This window comes from Agelaius tricolor, unplaced genomic scaffold (assembly GCF_023055355.1).
Source record: "Agelaius tricolor isolate 1412-34295 unplaced genomic scaffold, bAgeTri1.0.p SCAF_4, whole genome shotgun sequence".
NCBI lineage: Eukaryota > Metazoa > Chordata > Aves > Passeriformes > Icteridae > Agelaius > Agelaius tricolor.
In genome coordinates, this window is record NW_027269264.1 from 40,500,177 (window position 1) to 40,520,975 (window position 20,799).

General features: G+C 35.6%; 1 protein-coding gene across 3 annotated transcripts in view; it reads right to left on the reverse strand.

The window, feature by feature from the left end:
* Positions 1 to 642: 642 nt before the first annotated feature.
* Positions 643 to 20,799, reverse strand: part of MAP3K1 (mitogen-activated protein kinase kinase kinase 1) — a 60,721-nt gene continuing 40,564 nt past the window's right edge. For all 3 annotated transcript variants that reach the window (XM_071425382.1, XM_071425383.1, XM_071425381.1), the window contains exons 6-20: positions 20,177 to 20,325; positions 17,711 to 17,832; positions 16,933 to 17,014; positions 16,632 to 16,809; positions 15,922 to 16,212; positions 15,364 to 15,485; positions 14,282 to 14,373; positions 13,883 to 14,072; positions 12,304 to 13,570; positions 11,108 to 11,260; positions 9,670 to 9,832; positions 8,193 to 8,324; positions 7,055 to 7,197; positions 6,449 to 6,580; positions 643 to 5,072 (exon numbers count right to left, since the gene is read on the reverse strand). In XM_071425382.1, the coding sequence (XP_071281483.1) occupies positions 4,923 to 5,072; positions 6,449 to 6,580; positions 7,055 to 7,197; positions 8,193 to 8,324; positions 9,670 to 9,832; positions 11,108 to 11,260; positions 12,304 to 13,570; positions 13,883 to 14,072; positions 14,282 to 14,373; positions 15,364 to 15,485; positions 15,922 to 16,212; positions 16,632 to 16,809; positions 16,933 to 17,014; positions 17,711 to 17,832; positions 20,177 to 20,325 (3,366 nt within the window). In that variant the 3' untranslated portion in view covers positions 643 to 4,922. The remainder of the gene's footprint in view (positions 5,073 to 6,448; positions 6,581 to 7,054; positions 7,198 to 8,192; positions 8,325 to 9,669; positions 9,833 to 11,107; positions 11,261 to 12,303; positions 13,571 to 13,882; positions 14,073 to 14,281; positions 14,374 to 15,363; positions 15,486 to 15,921; positions 16,213 to 16,631; positions 16,810 to 16,932; positions 17,015 to 17,710; positions 17,833 to 20,176; positions 20,326 to 20,799) is intronic.

A 20,799-nucleotide genomic window follows, 5' to 3' on the forward strand; every position in this document is an offset into this window, starting at 1 on the left:
CCTTTCAGGCAGGTCACATCTGAACTTCTTTTTGTCCAGGCTGAGCCCATCCCCACCCTCACCTGAGCTCCCTGAGCTGCTCCTCCTAAGACTTGTCCTCCAGAGTTGTGATCCATGTCATAAAATGAGTGGCTCAGTTATAGACCTGAGCCTTGTTACACTTCTGTCCACAGTTTTAGCTAGTATGTGGCTGTGGTCACAAGGAGACATGAGTTGTACTTTGTAGCATTATAAGCTACTGTAGATTTAAAGGAGCTTCTGACTGACTGATGTACAGCAAGCAGCAACATCGAAGTACACAGATTGAAGGGATATACTACAAATCACAAGAATTTACAAACAGGGGCATAAACCCTTTTGGTGCCACATTCTGCCATCACTTATCTCTAAGGTAATTTAAAAAAATGTAGGGAGGAAAACAATCATTCAGCAATTGGTCTTCAAAAATTAGCAATGGCCCCCAAACCATTCTCTACAAACCACCACAGATGTAAAGATAAGAGTACTGTAATAATTTTTGGCCACTGTTGTCCTTTGGCTGCTTGGATACCTAGTGTCATAAAAAATTTATCTTTGCATGCTGCTCTTTATCTTCAGTTTTAGTTTAACACTGCCAATGAACTGGGACAAAAAGAACATGTATGCACATATTTTACTTTATTCAGAAAGCAGTTTAAAAAATACAGAGCATTTGAGAATTGGTTTTGGAGTAAAGAGAGAAATCAGACCTCAAAACACTCTAAGAGGTTACACTCCTTCCTCTGGACCTGAAATTTTGCCAAGGGTTTCAGAAATTCGAGACAGGCCCATCAAAGCAATGTAACTATCAGAATTAACTTACCATCTCAGAGCTTTACAAACATTTAAAGCTGTGCCTTGATTTATTCCACAATCACTTCAATTCCACTGTTGGCCTGCCTCATCTTTTCCAAGAACAGGAGCTGAGGGAAGGGCTAGTGTGAACTGAAGAAATTGAGGGAAAATGCAGGAAAAGGCACAGTGGCTGCTGCAAAGTGCTTGCCTGCCATCTCCTGGCCTTCCTCGGTAATTACAGAAGAAAGGTCTTCGAGACTTGCAGCTCTGGTTTCAGCAGCCGTGTGCTATAACCACAAAACAAGATACATGGTCACCACATCATATGCATATTGTGGCTCTTGAAAGTAAGGTAGTCACAGCGGGACTCGGGTTACTAAGGAAGACTAAGCAATGCTTGAAAAGTTGGTAAAGGAAATAGAGAGCTTTAGGAGGTGGGCTGTCAGGTCACAACAGCCATTCACACAAGTTGCCCCCTTTCATGTGATGAAAGGACATACGTGACATTCCAGCATGTTCTGGAGGCAGTCCTTAGCCTCAAGTGAGAACTTGCAAAGATGAAACACCATCAGACCTTCGACCTATGACCAACACACAGAAACGTGATTTTATTCCCACCGGAGAAGTCACACCAGGCACAGAGCTTTCCCTTTGCCTGTGGAAGAACTGGACGTGCCCTGTGCACATACTTGGTTTCCTAAGTAGATGTCTTTGAAATTCACTGCCGTCTGCTGGGCACCAGTGACCTCTGCCCTCCCTCCTTCCTGAAAAGGAGGCTGCAACAGCACAAGTAGGACACAGTACTGCAGGATTCAGAACTTCCATAGTAAATCAGATAAAGATACATTATAGTAAGTTTATCTCCTACTAAATCCTTGCCACATATTTTCCTTTCTGACATTTCAGGTAGTACACTTTTCTGATTTGAGAAATCAGGTATTAGAATTTATTTGAAGATTTCTGCTGCCATTTTTTTCTGAATTGATGCACTTTTATCTATCTGCAGAAAGTATCATACCTAATAAAAATAATAAAAAGTGCAGTCCTTCAAAATACAAAATTTATAGTCACAAGAAAGCATATAGTTGAAATCTGTTTCCATTAAAAAATTATTAATTTTTAAAATCTCAAAAATATCTGGAGAAAGACAAGAACTGAAACAAGCCCCAGCTTTGCAATATATGGATTGCCTGGATGATAAAAGGCTTAAGTTTGCAATTAAAATCTCAAGCAACAGAATGATTTCACCAGAAACATAAAACAACAGATTGACTTCCAACACACACTTCAATGGCTCCAGAACTGACCTAACAAGCTCACTTAAATAGGTAATTGTTACCTTTGCAGTAATGCAAAATTTAGACAATTCCTGGCTTAAAGGCATAATCAAGTGAGATTCGTAGATAACAGTGCTGTCATAAGAGAAGTTCCTTTCTTTATCACGAATTTAAAAAAATTAGTCTTTGTTGCTGCCCTTTATTAGAAAATAAGTCTTGATATATCAAGTGTATGAAATTGTGTATAAACAGTGAAGTGTACCAGAAATATTTTATTTCCATCAGTAAAAGGAATGTGTTTGTCTTACAGTAAGCAAAGGACAAAGTTTGTTCAAAAACTTTTATTTACTATAAAGACAAAAAACACCAAAATACGTAGAAATTATACTATATAAAATTGGTTCAATGGGGTAAAAACTTTTAATTAAAATATCTTGATATATTTAAAATAACAAAGGATACAATGAAGCCAAATTTCTTAACCCAGAGATTTCTGTAAAATTTGCTTGCACAGTAAGGTGCTAATAGAAGTTAGCCCTTAAGCCCTGGAAGTCTTAGGAATCAGTCACATAGCAAATATAATTTCATTGTGAAAGTGAACTTTGGTAGAAGAAACTCTATAGGACACCTGAGGTAGTAGAAACTGGAATAAACAGCAGTAGACGTTATTTACAACTTAAGTACCAAATAACATTAAGAACACAAAAATAATTACACAATACAATTTTCAGTCCAGCTTTGATCCAAAGAAAATAAGAATATTACATCACATCTCCATTTTAAAAACACCACAATTACCAGCAAGCCGAGGGAAATGCAAACTCAAACAAATGCATTTGGACACCTAAGAGGCAGTTTGAGTTTGAAATGTGGTAGGCATGGTGATCTACATAGTAATACTGATTAGCTGAGGTTCATCAGTTTATACAGTTTACATTTCTGCCAGAAACAGTATTAATCTGAAAACTGATCTTCCAGTACATGAATTGGCAAGAGTGCATCCTTTAAAGCTTGCACATAGGAAAGACTTGGAAACAATCTTATTAGAATGAGAAATTCTAAAGTGGTCAAAAAAAAGTCAAGTACAAAACAAAGCTACCAAACTTCACATTTCGGTATTATCTTTTTAACTCTTCAAAGTATGCCAATCTTCAAAAACAAAGGAATGTAAAATTTCCAAAAGAAACACATTCACAACTAATGACATGGTTTGTTTTTTTTTTTTATTAGTATGAGCACTATCATTCATGTAAACTTATATTTAAGATGTCTTGCTTCCAATTTGTATTATACACTTTTAAGGTACTATAGCTTATTTAGTTTGTCCTGAGTCTTTGAAAATAACCAATTCTATTTGAGTCCAACAATCCAACTGGCTTCTGAAGAGTTATAACATGAACAGTATTTTTTTTCAAAATGGATTAAACACAATCATTATTAGATTAAAAAAGATCCCCATTTTTAAAAAAGCAAAAGAAAAAGCTGCCATTTTCCTTCAGAATTACATGCATCAGAATCTAAAAACCTGCCTTTAAAATAATTTTAAAAAACTGTTTAAAAAAAACCCCCACATCTCCTAAAAACCAACAAGTTTTGCACTACAGGTGAAGCTTTACTTCACATTTTACTTTATCTTGATCTTCAAGTCCAAGTTTGTTTCTTGTTAAAATAAATACCTTTCTTATGGTAATATTTTTAACATTTTCAAATTAAATTACCACTAATGGCTACAGTAAATAGATGATGTACGGCAGAAGGAAAACAGCAGGTAAAACTTGTTATCAGTAGAGAATGTAACCTCAGTTTCTTTACACAAAGAATGAGATTTGCTCATTTGGCACCTGCTCACACTGAAGTACATGCCAAAGTCTCCCATAAAAAGTTTAATGGAAGCTGGGTTTGGGGGACCCTTGACATGAAACTTCTCTAAACGATTTGCCAGAAGAAACTGCTATATGAAAAAAAAGGCTCAACAACTTCTAGCATGGTTCAGACTAAGTTGCTTTATACAGAACAATCTTGTTTATTAAATAACCTATACTATCAGAGCCTTCAACATCCTTGTTGAAGGTGGCATTTTATCCCAGATTTCCAGCAAATCTGGTTTTAAAACTCTTGTGTCAGGAAAATATTCCATGACACAGCTTGCATCTTTTTTTCTAAAGACTATTTTAAAATATCCCCTTTTCATGAAAGTTAAAAATACAAAGAAAAACTTTGATTTCAAAAGAAATTACATGGCCAGCAGTAAATGCACAGTGAACCATGAGTGCCTGCTCTTACTTTATAGGAAGGCAAATGCTTTTTTTAAAGTTTCCATCAATATTTGGATTTGTTACTCAGAGAGCATCAGGTAATTAAAAGGGACAGATACAGAATGTCCTTTTAACCAGTATTGAAAACTTACTAATTGCAGAGCATCTACATGTGAAATTGAACAGTGATTGCAATATTAAAATAGATCTTGAGCCTCTCAGCTTCTAATAGTGCTGAAAAAGTGCTCTAAATAAAATAAAAGTCACTTATCTGCTAAATAATCATGCAGATTTAAGGAAAAATGTTTTTATGTTAACATAGAGCCAGATGTTTGAAAAGGCACAGTTTACAAATCTCTGCATGAATTGTCAAATGTTGCATACTGAGCTTAGGTAAAGATTTTGATTTGTCAATCACATACTTAGGTAGGGTCCTCCACTGGCCTTATGCTCTTGATGTATCTATCATTAAAGCCAGCAGAATAATATAATATATGCTGCACGTAACTGCACTCCAAGACAGTTACTGTATATTCAGTAGCATTTTCTTCAGTATTTCAGCCTTACAAATAAGTAGCTACCATGTAGTACGGAAGACTGGGTGTTTCAGCAGCTCCCTTGAAGGTGGTCTGTCCTGAGGTTGAAGTTCTAAACACCGAAGAGTCACATCTTTCAAGCCCGGAGACAGATGTGTAGGGATTGATGGAGCAGTAGTTGCACTAGCAATCTGAACAAGGGGAAATAACTTTTTAGAAGTCAGTGATAATGCCTCCTCTCCTAGTCCAAAAACATTCTACAAACTGATATTTCAGCTGATGAACTTTTCTCCATTCAGCATGTTTCCTACTGCAGTTTGAAAATTACATTACTACTTTCAGTTTATTGTCCTTACGCCTATTGCTTTTTAATTTGACTCCCTCCTGATACTTTTCTCTAGAAGTTCTCCTCACAGCAAGATCTTGCAGTGATCATCTCAGAGCAGGCCACAGGAAAAACTGCTACAGCACACATATGGACATTCTTTAGTCTACTAGCTGCATTCACTGTTAACTGGCATGAGACACCATGGAGAGAGATGAAGCTGAGCGATGTTATGCTACAAGAAGTTACACTGGGTGTGCTTTCTTGCACTGCCTTTAGTGTACTTCTGCTACTACTCCAAAGGCAAATATTTCTCAGAAAGACACAGATCCCTTCCAATCAAATTAATTTTAATGTTATCTAGCTGGATTAAAGCAGGATGACTGGGAACACTAGAGTGGCACCAGCAGATTCACAGCGATGCAGAACCAAGACAATTACATCTCTTAGCACAAGTGATTTTACTTAGAACATATCTGAGCACTGCTGTGCAATGTCTGTTTTCTGCAAACACTTCCTTTACTTGCAGCAGTATTTTCTTCATTCATGTCTACAGTTCAACTGGACCTTTAGAATTAAAAATAATTAACTGATTTTAGTATAAAAAATGAATGCCAAGATGAATGATCTAGCAAGCAAAGGAAGGGGCAAAAATCATATATAGCATGGCATATTGGAAAATATCTTTCAGAAAAATCTGATTGTGGAACATTAGTCTTTTATAAAAGGACTTTCCCCACTGTGAAATATGAATACTTACACCAATGGTTTATGGAAAAAAGAGCTTCTGTATTTTACAGGAATGTAAGAAAAAGTTAACATCCCAGTCTTCTGCCTAATTTAAGATCAACTCTACTCCTAATTTTTTTTTTAGCCTGTTACACTATATTTTTATAGTGTAGATCAGACATGTCTAAGCAACCTGGTCTAGTAGAAGGTGTCCCAGTACATGGTGGGGAAGGTAGAACTAGATTATCTTTAAGGTTCTTTCCAACACAAACCATTCTATGATTTTGAATATCATGTATTCGTATCTCTTTTTTGGTATCAGTTTCTTTGTTGTTTTTTTTAAGAAGCAAGTATGATGATATTGGTACCAGTACTGCTTCTGTGCTAACAGCTCCAACATAAAAAAAACCTATTGCAACAACCCCTGCTACACACTTTTCTAAAATTCACATCGCTGTACACAAGATTACGTGTCTTTTTTTGTAGTATATTGGTAATAACAAAATACTATACCTTAAATATCAGAGCAAGATGATTGGAGTGTTTCTCTGCGTTCCAAGGAGGTTTAGCACAAGCCATTTCTATGACAACACAGCCAACACTCCACACATCACAGCTCCTTCCATATTGCTGACCTCTCAGGACCTGAACAGACAGACACCAAAAATCAGATTATATAATTCAAAGTATCTTAGCTCTAAGTCATTTAGACGTAAACCTCAACACATCATCAAACAAGTGTATTCTGATCAACATTTCAGGCTAAGAGAACGACCAGTGATGTAAATGCCACAAGATTTACACAGGTCTAGAGAACTAGTAAATAAAATGCTTGACCAAGTAGCAAGCAAAGTACCTTGCAATGGCTAGTTTTTGAGCAAATGGTCATTTGGGCATTAGTAGCAACACTTGTGATAACAATATCTTGTAGCAACTGCTTGAAACAATGATAGCAAGAAAGAAATGTCATCATTGCCATGATCATTCTTAATCTTTAGAACAAAGGCATTTAAAACACATTTGAATCACATAAAGCAATTTTCTGTTATTTGGCTACATGAATTAGCTTAAAGACTTCAAACAAACTTTTTGAAATAGCTTTAAAAATTGGTTTCTTACCTCTGGTGCCATAAATGCAATAGTTCCCAACAATTGTCCCTGAAACTCCCCAGCACCAGTTCCTTTTGATGCCAACCTGGCTGCAGCTCCAAAATCAGCAATTCTTAATCTATGACCTGTGCTGTCAATTAGCAAATTGGCACCTGTCAACAGTACAATAAAAATACTACTAGTTGGCTTTCTATTACAGGGAAAAAGATGAACATTTTTGCTCCCTGCACCTCAAAATTATAAAACAGTTTGACATTCCCCACCTCAGTATCAAGGAAATCTAAAAATCAAGAATACGGTCTAATAACCTCACTTTTCTGTTATGCCAGAATGATACTGCACACAGCTTGAGGCTGCTAAGAGATTTCGAGAGGCAATCAAATTTTCAAAGGAGGGCAAACACACAGGATTCTGGAACAACGCCTGGAGATGGTATAATGGAAGAAAATGGTGACCCAAAGTCCTGGAGGCTTTCATTGCCTGTAGCTCCTCATGAAATTTGAAGTTATTTCATGATCAAGCAACCCTGAGTTGCTTTAAAGATGTTACAAACAATATAAAGTTTTGCTGTTTCAAAAAGAATTAGTAAAGACACATTTGCCCTCAGAATGTTCTACTTATATAATATACCTCCAGTTCACAGACAGCTATAGTGACATTAAAGGAAAAGATTCAGTAAGACTGGTATTTCCCAGTTAAGTTCACATTTTACTCAGGGTGCAACTGTATTTATGTTCAATTAGGATGGAGTAAGAAAACTCATCACAGTATCTCCACACATTAGAAATCTGGCCTCTTTATCTTGGTTTGTTCACATATTTTACTATCATTTCAGCATAAACATTAATTTAAGTAGCAGTAGTTTTAAAACTGCATGGTAACTTACTAGCTTATTTTAACCAACTCAGACAATTTTTCCAAACTATTAGTACAGGTAGCAAATACCCACAAACTTGCCACAAACATTTTGATTAATTTCAGTAGCATTTTGATTAATTTCAGTTATGGAATTTCTTATAAATGATCAGACAATCCCAGTAGAAATACCACTCCTGAGATGGTATCTGAGAGAACAAACAGATCTCAGGCCAAAACATATGCTGCTTTTTGAATACTCATTCTAAAAGAATTTATCAGTTATTCTCACCTTTAACATCTCTATGGATTATCTGATTCTCATGGAGGTAAGAGAGGCCACGTAAAAGCTGTTCTGTGTAATTAATAATAACTGATTCTTTGAAGGCTCCATATTTACTTAACAAATGAGCAACGGAACCCCCTAAAAGACAAAACAATATATTCTATCAACAATTAATACATTCTGTTAGTAGAGTGCAACACTGCATCCTAAAACTGGAACTCTATATTAGTATTTCTAAGTTATATTTCTCCCTTCTCTTCCTCCCAAAATTTAAATAATTTTGTAGGCAAAAAGCTACGTCGTTCATTCTTCAATTACTTTCTAAATTGAATTGTACATATTAAAGACAAAAGTCTTCATGCTTTCTAATGATTTTATAATTCCTTAAAAACAACACTTTATCCACACTTCAACATTAACATGTAAACAGCAGAACATTAACTATTTTTTGAGGCAATAGGTTAGTGCAACCTCCAGCAAGTATTCCCTTTAAATATTTTAATTTATGTTTGTTATCATCCAATACATAGAACTATGCAGACAATCAAGGAAAAGCAGTATCTTCCTCTATTTTCGAAAACTGGTAACAGATTCTCAAGATTTTGGATTTCAAATTTTTCTCTCAGAGTATTGTAATATAGTCTGGGCTTGAATGAGGTAAATGCAATTCCTGACATTTAACTACCTAAATAATAATATTTCAGAAAAAAATTACACTTAAAAGGTTTAGCACTCTAAATTTTGAGAAAATATTTCTTGCACTACTTATTGTAATGAAATATACTTGGGGGCTTTGCATGTTTGCACTCTGACCATAATTTAGGGTGCAATGCTTTCATTTACAGCAAATAAGGATGTATAAAACACCACTTGGTAACTGGACAGCAGCAAACATTCATAAAATTAATAAAACTACTTCTCAAAATAAAGACAGATTTTCTTGTCCCTGGTCTACACATTTATGAAAACACTTCAATTTTTTTACTAGATTACCAGTTAAGAGGTTTAAGGTTTGAATTAATTTTTCCAAAAGCACTACTTACTACTTATTATTTGAAACTTACTTTAAATGTTCTTAAATACCTCTACACAATGCCTGACACAATTCTTATGAAAAATCTCAGGACAAAATAAGTGACAGGTATTCCAAACTTTCTAGGAAAGTTATTTTTAACAATAACCTATACCTACACAGATACACTGAAAATGCACTTCAGTTGGAAATAAATCAAAATTTAAAACTTCTCACTTGGAGTCGGAAATGGAAAGAAAAGTCAGGTTTTCCAACTGTTTTAAGAGATTAGGTTTGGAAAATTCCAAATCACAAAAGGATGCACCATTAAGAATATTGCTACATCCACTTCAGCTGTTCTGTAAGTAGACCTTTACACTGACTGAACACAGCAATGAAAATATAAATTCACAACCTCAAGCCATGCAACACCATTTCAAGACTCAAATGTTATTTTCATCAGTTGTTTACCTGCCATCCATTCAATAAACAGGTTATAGTTGCTCTTCTCGCATGTAGCGCCCAACATTCGAATAATGTTAGGATGGTTCAGGTGACTCATCATCCTTATTTCTTCCCTCAGTGCTTCAACCACCTCTTCTTGTTCAGATGATGTGTTCCTGACATATGTCACCTGTTTTGAAATATAATATTCAGACTTACTAATTTAAGTACAAGTCCTGTAATCGCCTTTCAGTACAGCAGGAAGAAGAGGTTTTCACCCACTTTTTTACCTCCAACCCCACCAGTTGAGAACATATCTCCATGTGAGACAGTCATAGGAAATTAAGAGGGATCTTCTAGGGTACAAACAAAATCTTCTCCAAGTACAGAGTGGGGAAACATCCATCTTTTTTCAACTCTGTTTAAACTAGGAAAAAACCCTTGGTTTCCCAATATTGAGAAAAACGAAGAAAGAAAAGGCTTGAAATGGGATTCTGAATATCCCTTATAAAATTTTACCAATTAAATGATAAATGTTTCATAACTAAAGCTCTTACAGAAATTCAACTTGACAGATCAGAAGTAATGTAATTGGAGCCAATCTCAGCTGTGATCCATACTAAATATGACATACTGGTATGCTGCTGGGAATTTCCCCAGGCATTACCATCATCATCTCTCCAGGACCACATGACAGTCCCGCTTTTTCACAAGCAAAAGAGTTTCAAAGAAGGAAGAACTGGTGGCACATACTCTTTCCTTGAGCAACTTCAAAACATTTTCTCTACCTCATAGGTAAAACTTCATTTTTACTTCATTTTCTACACTTTTATCATTGTAGAACTGATAAAAGTGTTGGGACTAAAATGCCCTCTGTTTTGTTACTACTAATTCAGCCCTAGGGCAGCTCTAGTGTGAACAATTTACTCACACCTGAAACCTTCAAAAATCTTGACTGAAGCATGTGCCTCTTCTCAGCCACAACTTCTGTATCTATTCATTTAAATAGTAAGAATACTCACCTCCAAGCTACCTTTAGTAAGTTAGCAAAGTTGAATCAGAAGATACAAATACTAAACTATATTTCCTCCATTTAAAGTTATAGGGAAAATATTCCTGACAAGTGAGGAGAAATTATTTAAAATAGCAACCTTGCAAATAGGGCATTCATTTGGAATCAAGTTATCTGGGCTCCATTCTTAACTCAATCACCATTTTATGAACTTGATAGAAGCGAAAACACACTTGAAGAACTATGGAAGAAAATGGGCATAGAACAAAGGACTTTTTTTTTCACTCTAAGAAGACTAAAAAAGCTTGTATATATTAAGTTAATACATGCACATACAGGTTTTTTAAATTATGTTTCATGTAAGAACACATGACAGGGAGTAGAAGAAGCAGGAACACAAGAGGTCTGAAAGAGAAAAAACAAGAAAGTGAGGTACTTTCCTGAAGTATTTACCTGTTTTACAGCCATTAATGTCCCTGTTCCCACATCTTGAGCTTGGTAACAGGAAGAGAAAGCTCCAAGACCAATTTGCTGACCTTTAAGCCATTCTGCATCTTCTCTGTAATGGTGTTTTGCTTTGGTATGTCCAGGCAGGGTTTCTGGTGTCTGCAAATTAAATTCAAAATCAATTCCAAGTTTACTAACATGCATCTAAAATATAGACATTCTGAAGTGTTAGAAAATATCCAAGCTTACATGCCTCTCCTCTCCCTTACACTTCCTTGAACCGCTAGTTATATAGGTTCATATAGTTTATAGTTATATAGATGAGAGCACCAGAGTATTCTGTAACCCACATACTCTACTACATGAAACAGAGCTTCCTCTGTGTTACTACATGAAGGTGAAAGGCAAGATTAGAGGACACAAGTAGGAGCAGAATTTTTTTTTCTATTCCTTGACTCACATTTAGTTAAGGCTTTAGCTGGCACCTACAGTAAACAGAACCAAAATCATGTTGTTTCCTATTTAATTTATCCCTCCAATTTTATGCTTTACATGTTGTTACCTCAAAGGATCACAAATAAGCTTAAGCTAAGGCCTTAGCTTGCACCTACAATAAACAGAACCAAAATCAGGCTGTTTTCTATTTAATTTATCCCTCAAATTTTATGCTTTACATGTTGCTGCCTTAAAGGATCACAAATACAATACTCCTTTAATCTATTATTATTTCTTGTGCTTTTTGTTTATTTGTAAATATATATGGGGGTTTTTTTCCTGACTAATAAAGTATCTCTATCTTCTCTCAAGATAGGATGACAAGATCTTTTCCCATTCTTTCTTTCAAAAAATTAGTTTGGTTATGTACAATTGCCTTCAAAGTAAATCAGCATTAGGACTCAGTACAGTTCTACTCTTGCTTAAAATTTTTTGTTTTATTTCCTGGTTTCCCCAATTTTACACTTTCTTTTTTGTCACTTTAAATGTTGATACATGATATAATGTTTCTCTTGCAAACACCTTCTCTAGATTTCTTAATAACATGGAAGGATTCCTTTAGTACTCTCAAATTTATATCCCATTTCCTATGAAAGGGTATTGAGCACCTTCATGTTTTCTATCACTTTTGAAATATAATAGCACTGCTTTATCACTTCAGTGACCTTCAGTTGAGACTTAACCTAAATTCTCATGCGTATACTTACATCCTGCTGAATGATTATGATATCTTCACCATTTTCAACCTGTAGTTGGGGAATTACTGGCAAGGCATCTTGGGATGCTGACATTGCCATAGCAATAGCTAAAGCTTCTTCCTCTTCAGCTTCCATCTTTTCCTTGCATTTTTGATTATGATTTACATCATCTTTGTAAGTGTCATCATTTTCTGCCCGCTCAGGAGAAAGAACTGCAACTTCGGACTTGAACGTAACTGTGCCATCACTTGTTGGCATGGAGGCCTCAAGCAGGTCCTCAATACTGGAATTGAGCTCTGCATTAACATCCAGCCGGCACTTCTCATCTACTGGTGTGAACACTGTCTCCTCGCTTGGTATAACTGCACTGCTATTGCCATCACATTGGGGAATATCATTCAGGTCAAGTGTCATACTGCTTTTTAAGGTTTCTCCTTGCTTGTTCACATCACCTGGGGTGGGTCGTGATGGCTTTGGCCTATGTACATGACTGGATGGCAATGGCCTGGCTTGGGTGAAAACCGGAGAGAGTTTCTCAGGTTCTTTATTTTCAGAACAGTTTCGCTGAAACTGGAGAGAAAGTTTCCGCTGTGTTTGAGGAGAAGGTGAGGGGAGTTTGCAGGGAACAAATCCCTGAGGTCTGAGTTTAGAGACATCTGTTACAGTGCCAGCTGGTACAGATGGGTTTGATGGAGACAGAAGTGTTGGGAATAGTGACTGGGAATGACTGGATGAGGGAGAAGAGTTCACACACTGACTGTGGGGTTTTCCTTTTGTTTGAATGGCTGGTTTTGGTTGCTCAGTGGTTACTGATGAAACAGGAAGTCCCATAGCAAGCCCAGCTAGCATCTCAGAAATGTCATCTGGACTGGCACTCAGTTTTCTGTCACTTAAACCTTTCCCACTTTTCCCTGATAACTGGACAGTATTATTAGGAGTATTATTTTCTGTATTTTCTGGAGAGTTATCTGGCACAGGTAGGTGTAAAAAGTCTTCATGTCGGCATTCCCCAGAGTGCATTTCTTCCATGCCCAGCTGAATGGCTTCTGCAATTTCCATTTCATCTGCTATTGCCATCAGACGTCGACGCATCCTTGCATAATGAGTTGAGCTTGTCACACTCAACATATCTAACAGCTTTACAAAAATATGGGGCATTCTTGCTACCATTCTTGCTGCACTCAAAAATATTCTCCGTGACAGTTTGCCAACCATTGAGTGGGAATTGTCAATTGACTGCAAGGCGAAAGTTAAGAGGGAGAGAAGCTTCTTATACCTAAAAAAAGAAAAGTGGTGTTTTATAAACTGACATACTCTAGTTAACTAGTATCAAAAAAGCGGTTTCAAAACAAGGTATTTAGTTGTCAGTTCTGAAGTAGTAAGGAGATTTATTGTTGCACTGGTGCTTCAAAAATGCTTCACAGGTCAGTTGTTTTTAAAAAGACAACTACTCACTCTGTAAAGCAAGCACACTTTGCATATAAACATATGTTATTGTTTACAGGAATTAGAACAGTTACTTCTTTTATGAAATCACCAACAACAAATTCAACAAAGACTAACATTTGTATAGAGTACAAGAAAGTACCTGTCAGCTACAATATCGGCCTGCAAGACATCTCCACAGACAATGTGGGGATAAAATTCACTAGGAAATTCCAACAGAAGTCTGTCTATTAGACAAAGTCGCCCCAGCAGTGCTTGCCAGTTGCTAGATTCAATTTCATTTCCAAGAATACAGCTTAAGACGTAATCAACACCTCCGATACCAATGGATCCTATAAAAAAGTTGATAAAATGAAGATTAGGTATTATGTTCAGAGTCAACACAAAGATCAGAACTATATCATACAGAATTACTCATTGTTTGCCCAAATTAGCCCCCTTCCAAACTGTTGACAGGAATATTGTTCTCTTTGCTATGCTTGTACTTGATAAATTCCAGTATTATTTGCTTGCATAATTTACTTGTATATGAAGTTATTACCAGATTTAAGTATTTCTCTCCCAACTGCCAACTCGCCCGCTTGACCTTTACACATCTCCAATAGCGTTGAGACTGAAAGTTGACTTGTTCGACTGTAAGAAAGTAAAACCAAAAGAAGAACTCCTTTAGCAAATGCTTTCAAGGAAAAACATCCTTTTCATTATACTTAAAAAATAATCACCTAGGAATTATGTGTAAAATTATTTCACACCACCTTATTCCAGTAAATTTCTATAACCCACTCTTGGTAAGCTTACCTTACAATGGTAATGTAAAGGTTGTGACATTTTTTACCAAGATACTTCCAGAAATGTAATGTCTATCACTAATATACAAACAAAATCTCAAATTGCCTTGTTCTCTTGCCAAATGTAGCCAAATGCATAAAAACACTTCTATTTTACTTACTACTTTAACTTTAGCTATTCTCTTGCTAGACTGCTGCTGGGGGATCTCTAGCTGCAGTTTCAGAAAAAAATGCTGTTTAGAAACTAAACCTTGAGAAACAAAACTCAAGCTGGTGGAGTTCTAGTTCATCTAGTTTACAGTACAGGAAAAGAAATGGTTGGCCTGGAAGAACAAACAGGGTAGCCTAGGACAGGACGACTCAAGCCAAGGGAGTTCACCCTAAATAGCTATCTCCTACCATTACAGTTTGAACTACAAATCAGAACTATAATGTTACTGCTACTACTTCATGGCAAACATGTTACAACTTCTGCTGAAGCAGGAAGAATACTAAGGAGTACTTGCTAATAGCTCTAAGGAGAGCCATGAGAAATAGGCCAAAACAACAAAAATGGAGATGGGAGGGATGGGTTCATGACTACACCTAACATCTTCCTTTACTTTAAGGGGGACAAAAAGCCCTTACAAAAACAAACTATACAATCACTTGCCTGCAAAGCCTACATATTTCAAGCCAGAAGTTTGCAAGCAGCAGTTAGGCTAGCAAAACATTGACATATATTTACAACCTACACATTTTATTTTAACACCAACTGGTTACACATGAATAGCACCAAATGAAGCTTTAAGGTATTTCAGTATTAATCCAAAATGAAGTACATGAGACATCATACCTGTTAGCATCTGCACATTTAACTAGTATCGTCTCTACAACTGGCTTGAGAAGTCGCTGTAGTTTAGTCCTCTCTGCCAAAGTATGACAGGGAGTGTACACCAGCATGGCTCTTAAAGTTTTCTAAGAGAAAGGGAAAAAAATACATATGAAATCCAACTAGATACACAATTTTAATTTTTTTAAAGAAACGTAAATAAGCATTGAAGAGTTGTAAATTTAGTTCTACATAAATTGTGTTCAAAATGTCAGTGAAATGTTCAAAGGATAAATAGCTTACTACATATTCACTGCTAAAACTGGCCAACTCCTCTTTGAGAGTGAAAAGACATAGAAATACTGTCAATACTTAGCACTGTGGCAAGTGACAGTGAAATCATGTCCTTTTACTTATGATGAGTATCTTGATCACCCCACTTTCAAAGCATACTTGAAAGTCACCAGTGGTGCTCAAAAAGTATTAGGATTCCTGATTTCACCTATCTTCTCCCATTTCCTCCTCCTTCTAAAATGAAGTAATGTAAAATTAGTGGAATACAACAAGTAAACAACTACTTACTAAAGCAGCAACATACACTTTGTAGACAGGGTCAGCACAGACCATGGACAGCACACTGCAGCAGGATTCTACCACCACATCTCCTGAGATACTGGTCTGAGATGACCCACTAGCTGCTCCCAGAGCTCCAGCACTTGTGTTGTTTCCATTGCTGCTTCCAGAATTTCCAGTGCTTTCACCGTTAGCCAGTAACAGAGCACCACTAACATCATGGGAAAGACGTCTAAGTGCCATCTCTCGTATATTCCAGTTTCGAGAAAACAAGCAGCCAACTAGCTCCATCCCAAATACCTGCCAAGGAAGAAAGCAACATTACAGGAGTCAAAATGAAAAATGCTGCAACTTAAGTACCTGATAAGAGCAATGAAAAAGAGGAAAGATATTTCTAGTTAAAAGTCATCAAGGCTGACAGCAAAAATATGTCCAAAGGCACAGTGTATTACAAAAGATTCTGTGATAGAAATAAAACATCGTCAATTAGATGCTACTTGGTTCTATAAAAACTCTGTTAAGAGAATTTTAACTACTAAGTATGAAGTCAGTTTCAAGACATTAGCAGTCCTGAAATCAAGGTCTGGCTATACCAGACAAAAATAACGGCAGAAATTAAGGAAATACAAGTTCTCATTTTTAAGTGCATTGACCCCATGTTCAGCTAAACCCATCTTCACACTTTAGAGTCTATTAGGTCTTTCACAGAAGAGAATTACCTGAATCCATGGCTCAGCTGAATCTTTATATGTAGAAGGGATCTGCTGGACTCCATAATGAGTAAGGTTAAAATTGCTATCTTGAGTTCTTCTCTGTGATCCAACTGCTGACTGCTGCTGAGATTGTTGCTGAACCATACGGAGAACAGAAGAATCCACAGGGCTTGGTAATTCATGACTACGGATCAAGAACAACACAGATTGCAAATTAAATATCTGAGGTAAATAATGCAGCATATTCAGAAATACCAATTAAAGATCCAGAAACAGATAGCTTATTGTACACCAACTGAATCCTCACCTATAGAAATCATGAGATCTCCATTTAGATCTACAGAGTGGACAGATGAGTGGCTCTCTGTTTCTTCTGCATTCTTCTGCCCCTGGAATACAGCAACAGGATCATATGCACTGAAGTTTTATAGTGTACAAAACCAGAAGATGGAATAACTACTTCTAAGTTTTACTGAAAAACATTAGTTTTGAAGTGGCTTTTGAACTAAGCCACTTTCAACAGCCTGAGCATTAAAATATGGGTGCTTAAACATTTTTTTCTGCATGAAGAAATGCTTCACTTTAGTACTACAATTAATATTTTAATTTATGAACTGAAATTCAGGTCCTTTTGTACCTCAAATATACAAAAATTTTATTTGTTAATGCAAAATGCAAATATTTATATATTTTATTTGATGTATTATAGAAACACACTTCATAATTCATTATATAACTCTAGCTAGCTTTACATGACTTTTATGCATTCTAAAGCCAATTCACAGGGAGCTGAAAGTCCATTCCTAACCTTGTTCTAATTAGACATATTGTTTTCACTCAGGTGAACCTCTAAACCTGCAGGTAACTTCTCTATCAGAGCATCGAATTACAAACTTGGTTTGTGAATAACTGATGAAATAAGGTGTCCTGAATGATACCAAATTTTCAGAGTTACCAGTCATCATTTACAAGCAGATTTCTGGTTTTTTAACTGAACATAAAACAAACAACTCAAAAACATACTAAGCTATAATACTTTTGCAGGTTTAGAGTCACCAGAACTTGACAAAACAAAGATAGCATACATATTGACATGCAGTGGTGGTGTAATTTGTTTCTGCAGCCATCTTCACACACAGTTAGACTCTCTTCATCCAGCATGCCTAACAAACAAATGGGGCACATCTGTTCTTCTTCATCCTTCATACTACAAAAAGAGACATTTGTGATTGTAGAAGAGGCATATCAGAATTCAGAACAGGCTTTAACAGTGAGAAAAGATTAACTTCCAGTTTGGAACAATCACTTCTGGATAACTTTAGGCTATTCGTGAATCATTCTCCTAAACCTTGGTCTGAATAAGTAAGCAACCAGATTTTTAGAAGCACTGAGTACAGACAACACTTTGTTAAAAGGAAAGGCAAAGTCACAAAACACATGACATGTTTTCAAACTAGGTCAGATACCAATTAGAGATTGAAAAGCCCAGCTTTGGGCACTTAACATTTTTTCCCTAAGGCTTCTTTAAACAAACCAACCTTCACTTTTTAATTTATCATTTGGGTTTGAAAACCCAACGAATTCTTATACTTTGAAAACTACTCACATTCTTTTTCATTACATTTCTTTCAAAGTTAGGAGTCACAAGGCAGTTTTTAGCCTTTTACAAGAAACTGTAAATACTCTTTGATGAACATATTAAAACTCAAAAACTGAACAACTACTCAAGAATTTTCTGCCACTAACAGAAACTGATGGAACAGATTCGCATAAACACTAACATACATGTCACATACAGATATTTAAAAAACCTTTTCCCTTTTTTGCTGTTTCTGTTTTATTTTTATCCGCTCTAATTTTTAAATGGATAACCATTTGCCAAAAAAATTCTTCTAAACTTAAACAACATGCAATGAAAAGCACAGATTTTAAATCTACTGCAATACTGTTTAAATATGCAAAACTCTAATTACTCATGGCAAAAAAAATAAATTACAGTTGGTGTGCATCTAAAACTTTGCAGGCATCCTGCATTTGTTCACCAACAATATATTTTCAAAATAAAATTAACTTGTACATGCATTATTTCTATACACATGTATTCCTTTCTATTTCTCTGTAAATGCTTACAAAGCTGTTTATTCCTTGAAAGCTCCACAAAGTAAGCTTACAATTAAAAATAATTCTCCACATGTGTGTGTATATATATATATACATTAATTAGAAACTTATTTTTGACAAATTAGCAGTAAGCAAAACATAATTGCTAGTCACAGGAACTATCAGAACTGAGTAAACTTCTAACTCAAATGAATCTGATACTCAGTGTTATTCAATTCCTATATCATACACATTTATACTTGGACAGAACAGTAGACAGGCAGAACAGTAGCTTCTCTGATTGAATCAGTATTGCAGGGTGAATCAGTACCACGAGGTGTACTGGCAAACAACTGAAAATCTTTCCTCCTGTAAGAAGTGATAACTAATGCAGCAAAGTTCACAATCCTGTGGCGAAAAAAAAGATTTCCTACACAAAGCAGTGACATAAAAGGAACTGGCTTGCCAGGTAAGTAGTTCCAGAGTAATTATGTATTTAACAACTTTGTTTATGCAACTTATTTACAGAGACACAGTTTGGAAAAATAAGTAAAAGATGAAATGAGAATAAAGGTAGTCTGTATATCAGAATTATAAACCTGTCTGAATATATTCATCTTACTATATGCTCATTATCACAAAGTAACATATCAAGGTACTCCTTAAGTTAGATTCCACTTCATACAAAACAAAGCCTCAATTAGGCTTGCTGTCTTTGGTCTGACCTCTCTAAATGAAGTAGAGTTTACCCACTAAATAATGCAAGCACAAATTATTTGTTAAAAAAATTAATCAGTATCTTTTCAAAACCATGGAAAAGTATGTACAAAAGAACTCAAGTAGAAGTAGTCAAGGAAAAAAATATGAAAGAATAACACATCACTGGAAATTCATAGACAAGGCATGAATTCACAGGCATAACTAGTATGTTAATAGCTCTCTTAAAATAATTTAATCAACCATTTTTAATTAGGTAGTTTTAAAAACATATGCTTGCTTCTGTTTTTATATTTATGTACGTGTTTATATAGTGTGCATTTAACCTAAACATTTTTCAGTGTATTGTTAGAGGCACAAGCTTTTCTCCAAAGCAGGACAGGAGACAAAAAAATCACATTTATTCTTTTGTTAACATTGGCACAAGTGCTGTACTAAAAAAAAAGTTGCAAACAATAGGCTCCCAAAGTTGACGTATGCTTCAATCTGCACTCAAGATTTAAAAGTTTGTTTCGCAAAACTATTTTCACAACTTTACTTAACATCTTCCAAACAGAAGTTACAAAACAAATATGCCGACTTGGTACCACAATGACTAAATGTATGCTTGACTTGATTGCTTGCAAATGCAGAGACTTAACGTGGCTTGAAATGAACGCAGCTTTGAACGAAAAGAATGTAGGTGACTCTGAAACTACAGAATAAAGCTTGTAATTCCTTTAAAAAATACTAACCTGTTTTCTGAACTAGATGTAGAAGTACTAGATGATGACAATGTATGAGAATTTGACATGCGTGAGACAAACTTCTGGATGGTGTTACGAGATGGAGCTTTGATCCTCGAGCTACGCCTACTGTGATATTTCTGGAACAAACTCTCAACCTAACATCAGAAAAAGATAGCAACAGTCTTATTTATGCTATGAATATCTTGTAATTAAAAGTCATATTACCAAAGCGTAAACTACTGCTAACAGGAAAAATCTATTCACCTTCACAATAATGCATTAGCAGTCGCAGCAGCAATTTCAGAAGTCTTACTACTAAAAAGATCACAAGAAACTTTTTACACCAAAAACTTATCTGCTTATTGAAAATAAATAAAAGCTTAAAGTATACACACAATTACTTCAAAATACCCACATTTTTTCTTCCTTTTAGCAAATCAGTGAGACAGATCTATAAATCTTAATAGAAAATCTCATGAGTTGAATTACTCATCAAACTACAGCTCTCTAGTATTTATACAGTTATGTCTTATATTTGCAGGTAATTTTTTCCACTTACAAAACTCCTGAGACTGAATTAAAGATATAATTATAAACATATGTTCTTGTTACTTTGAAATCTAACAGTT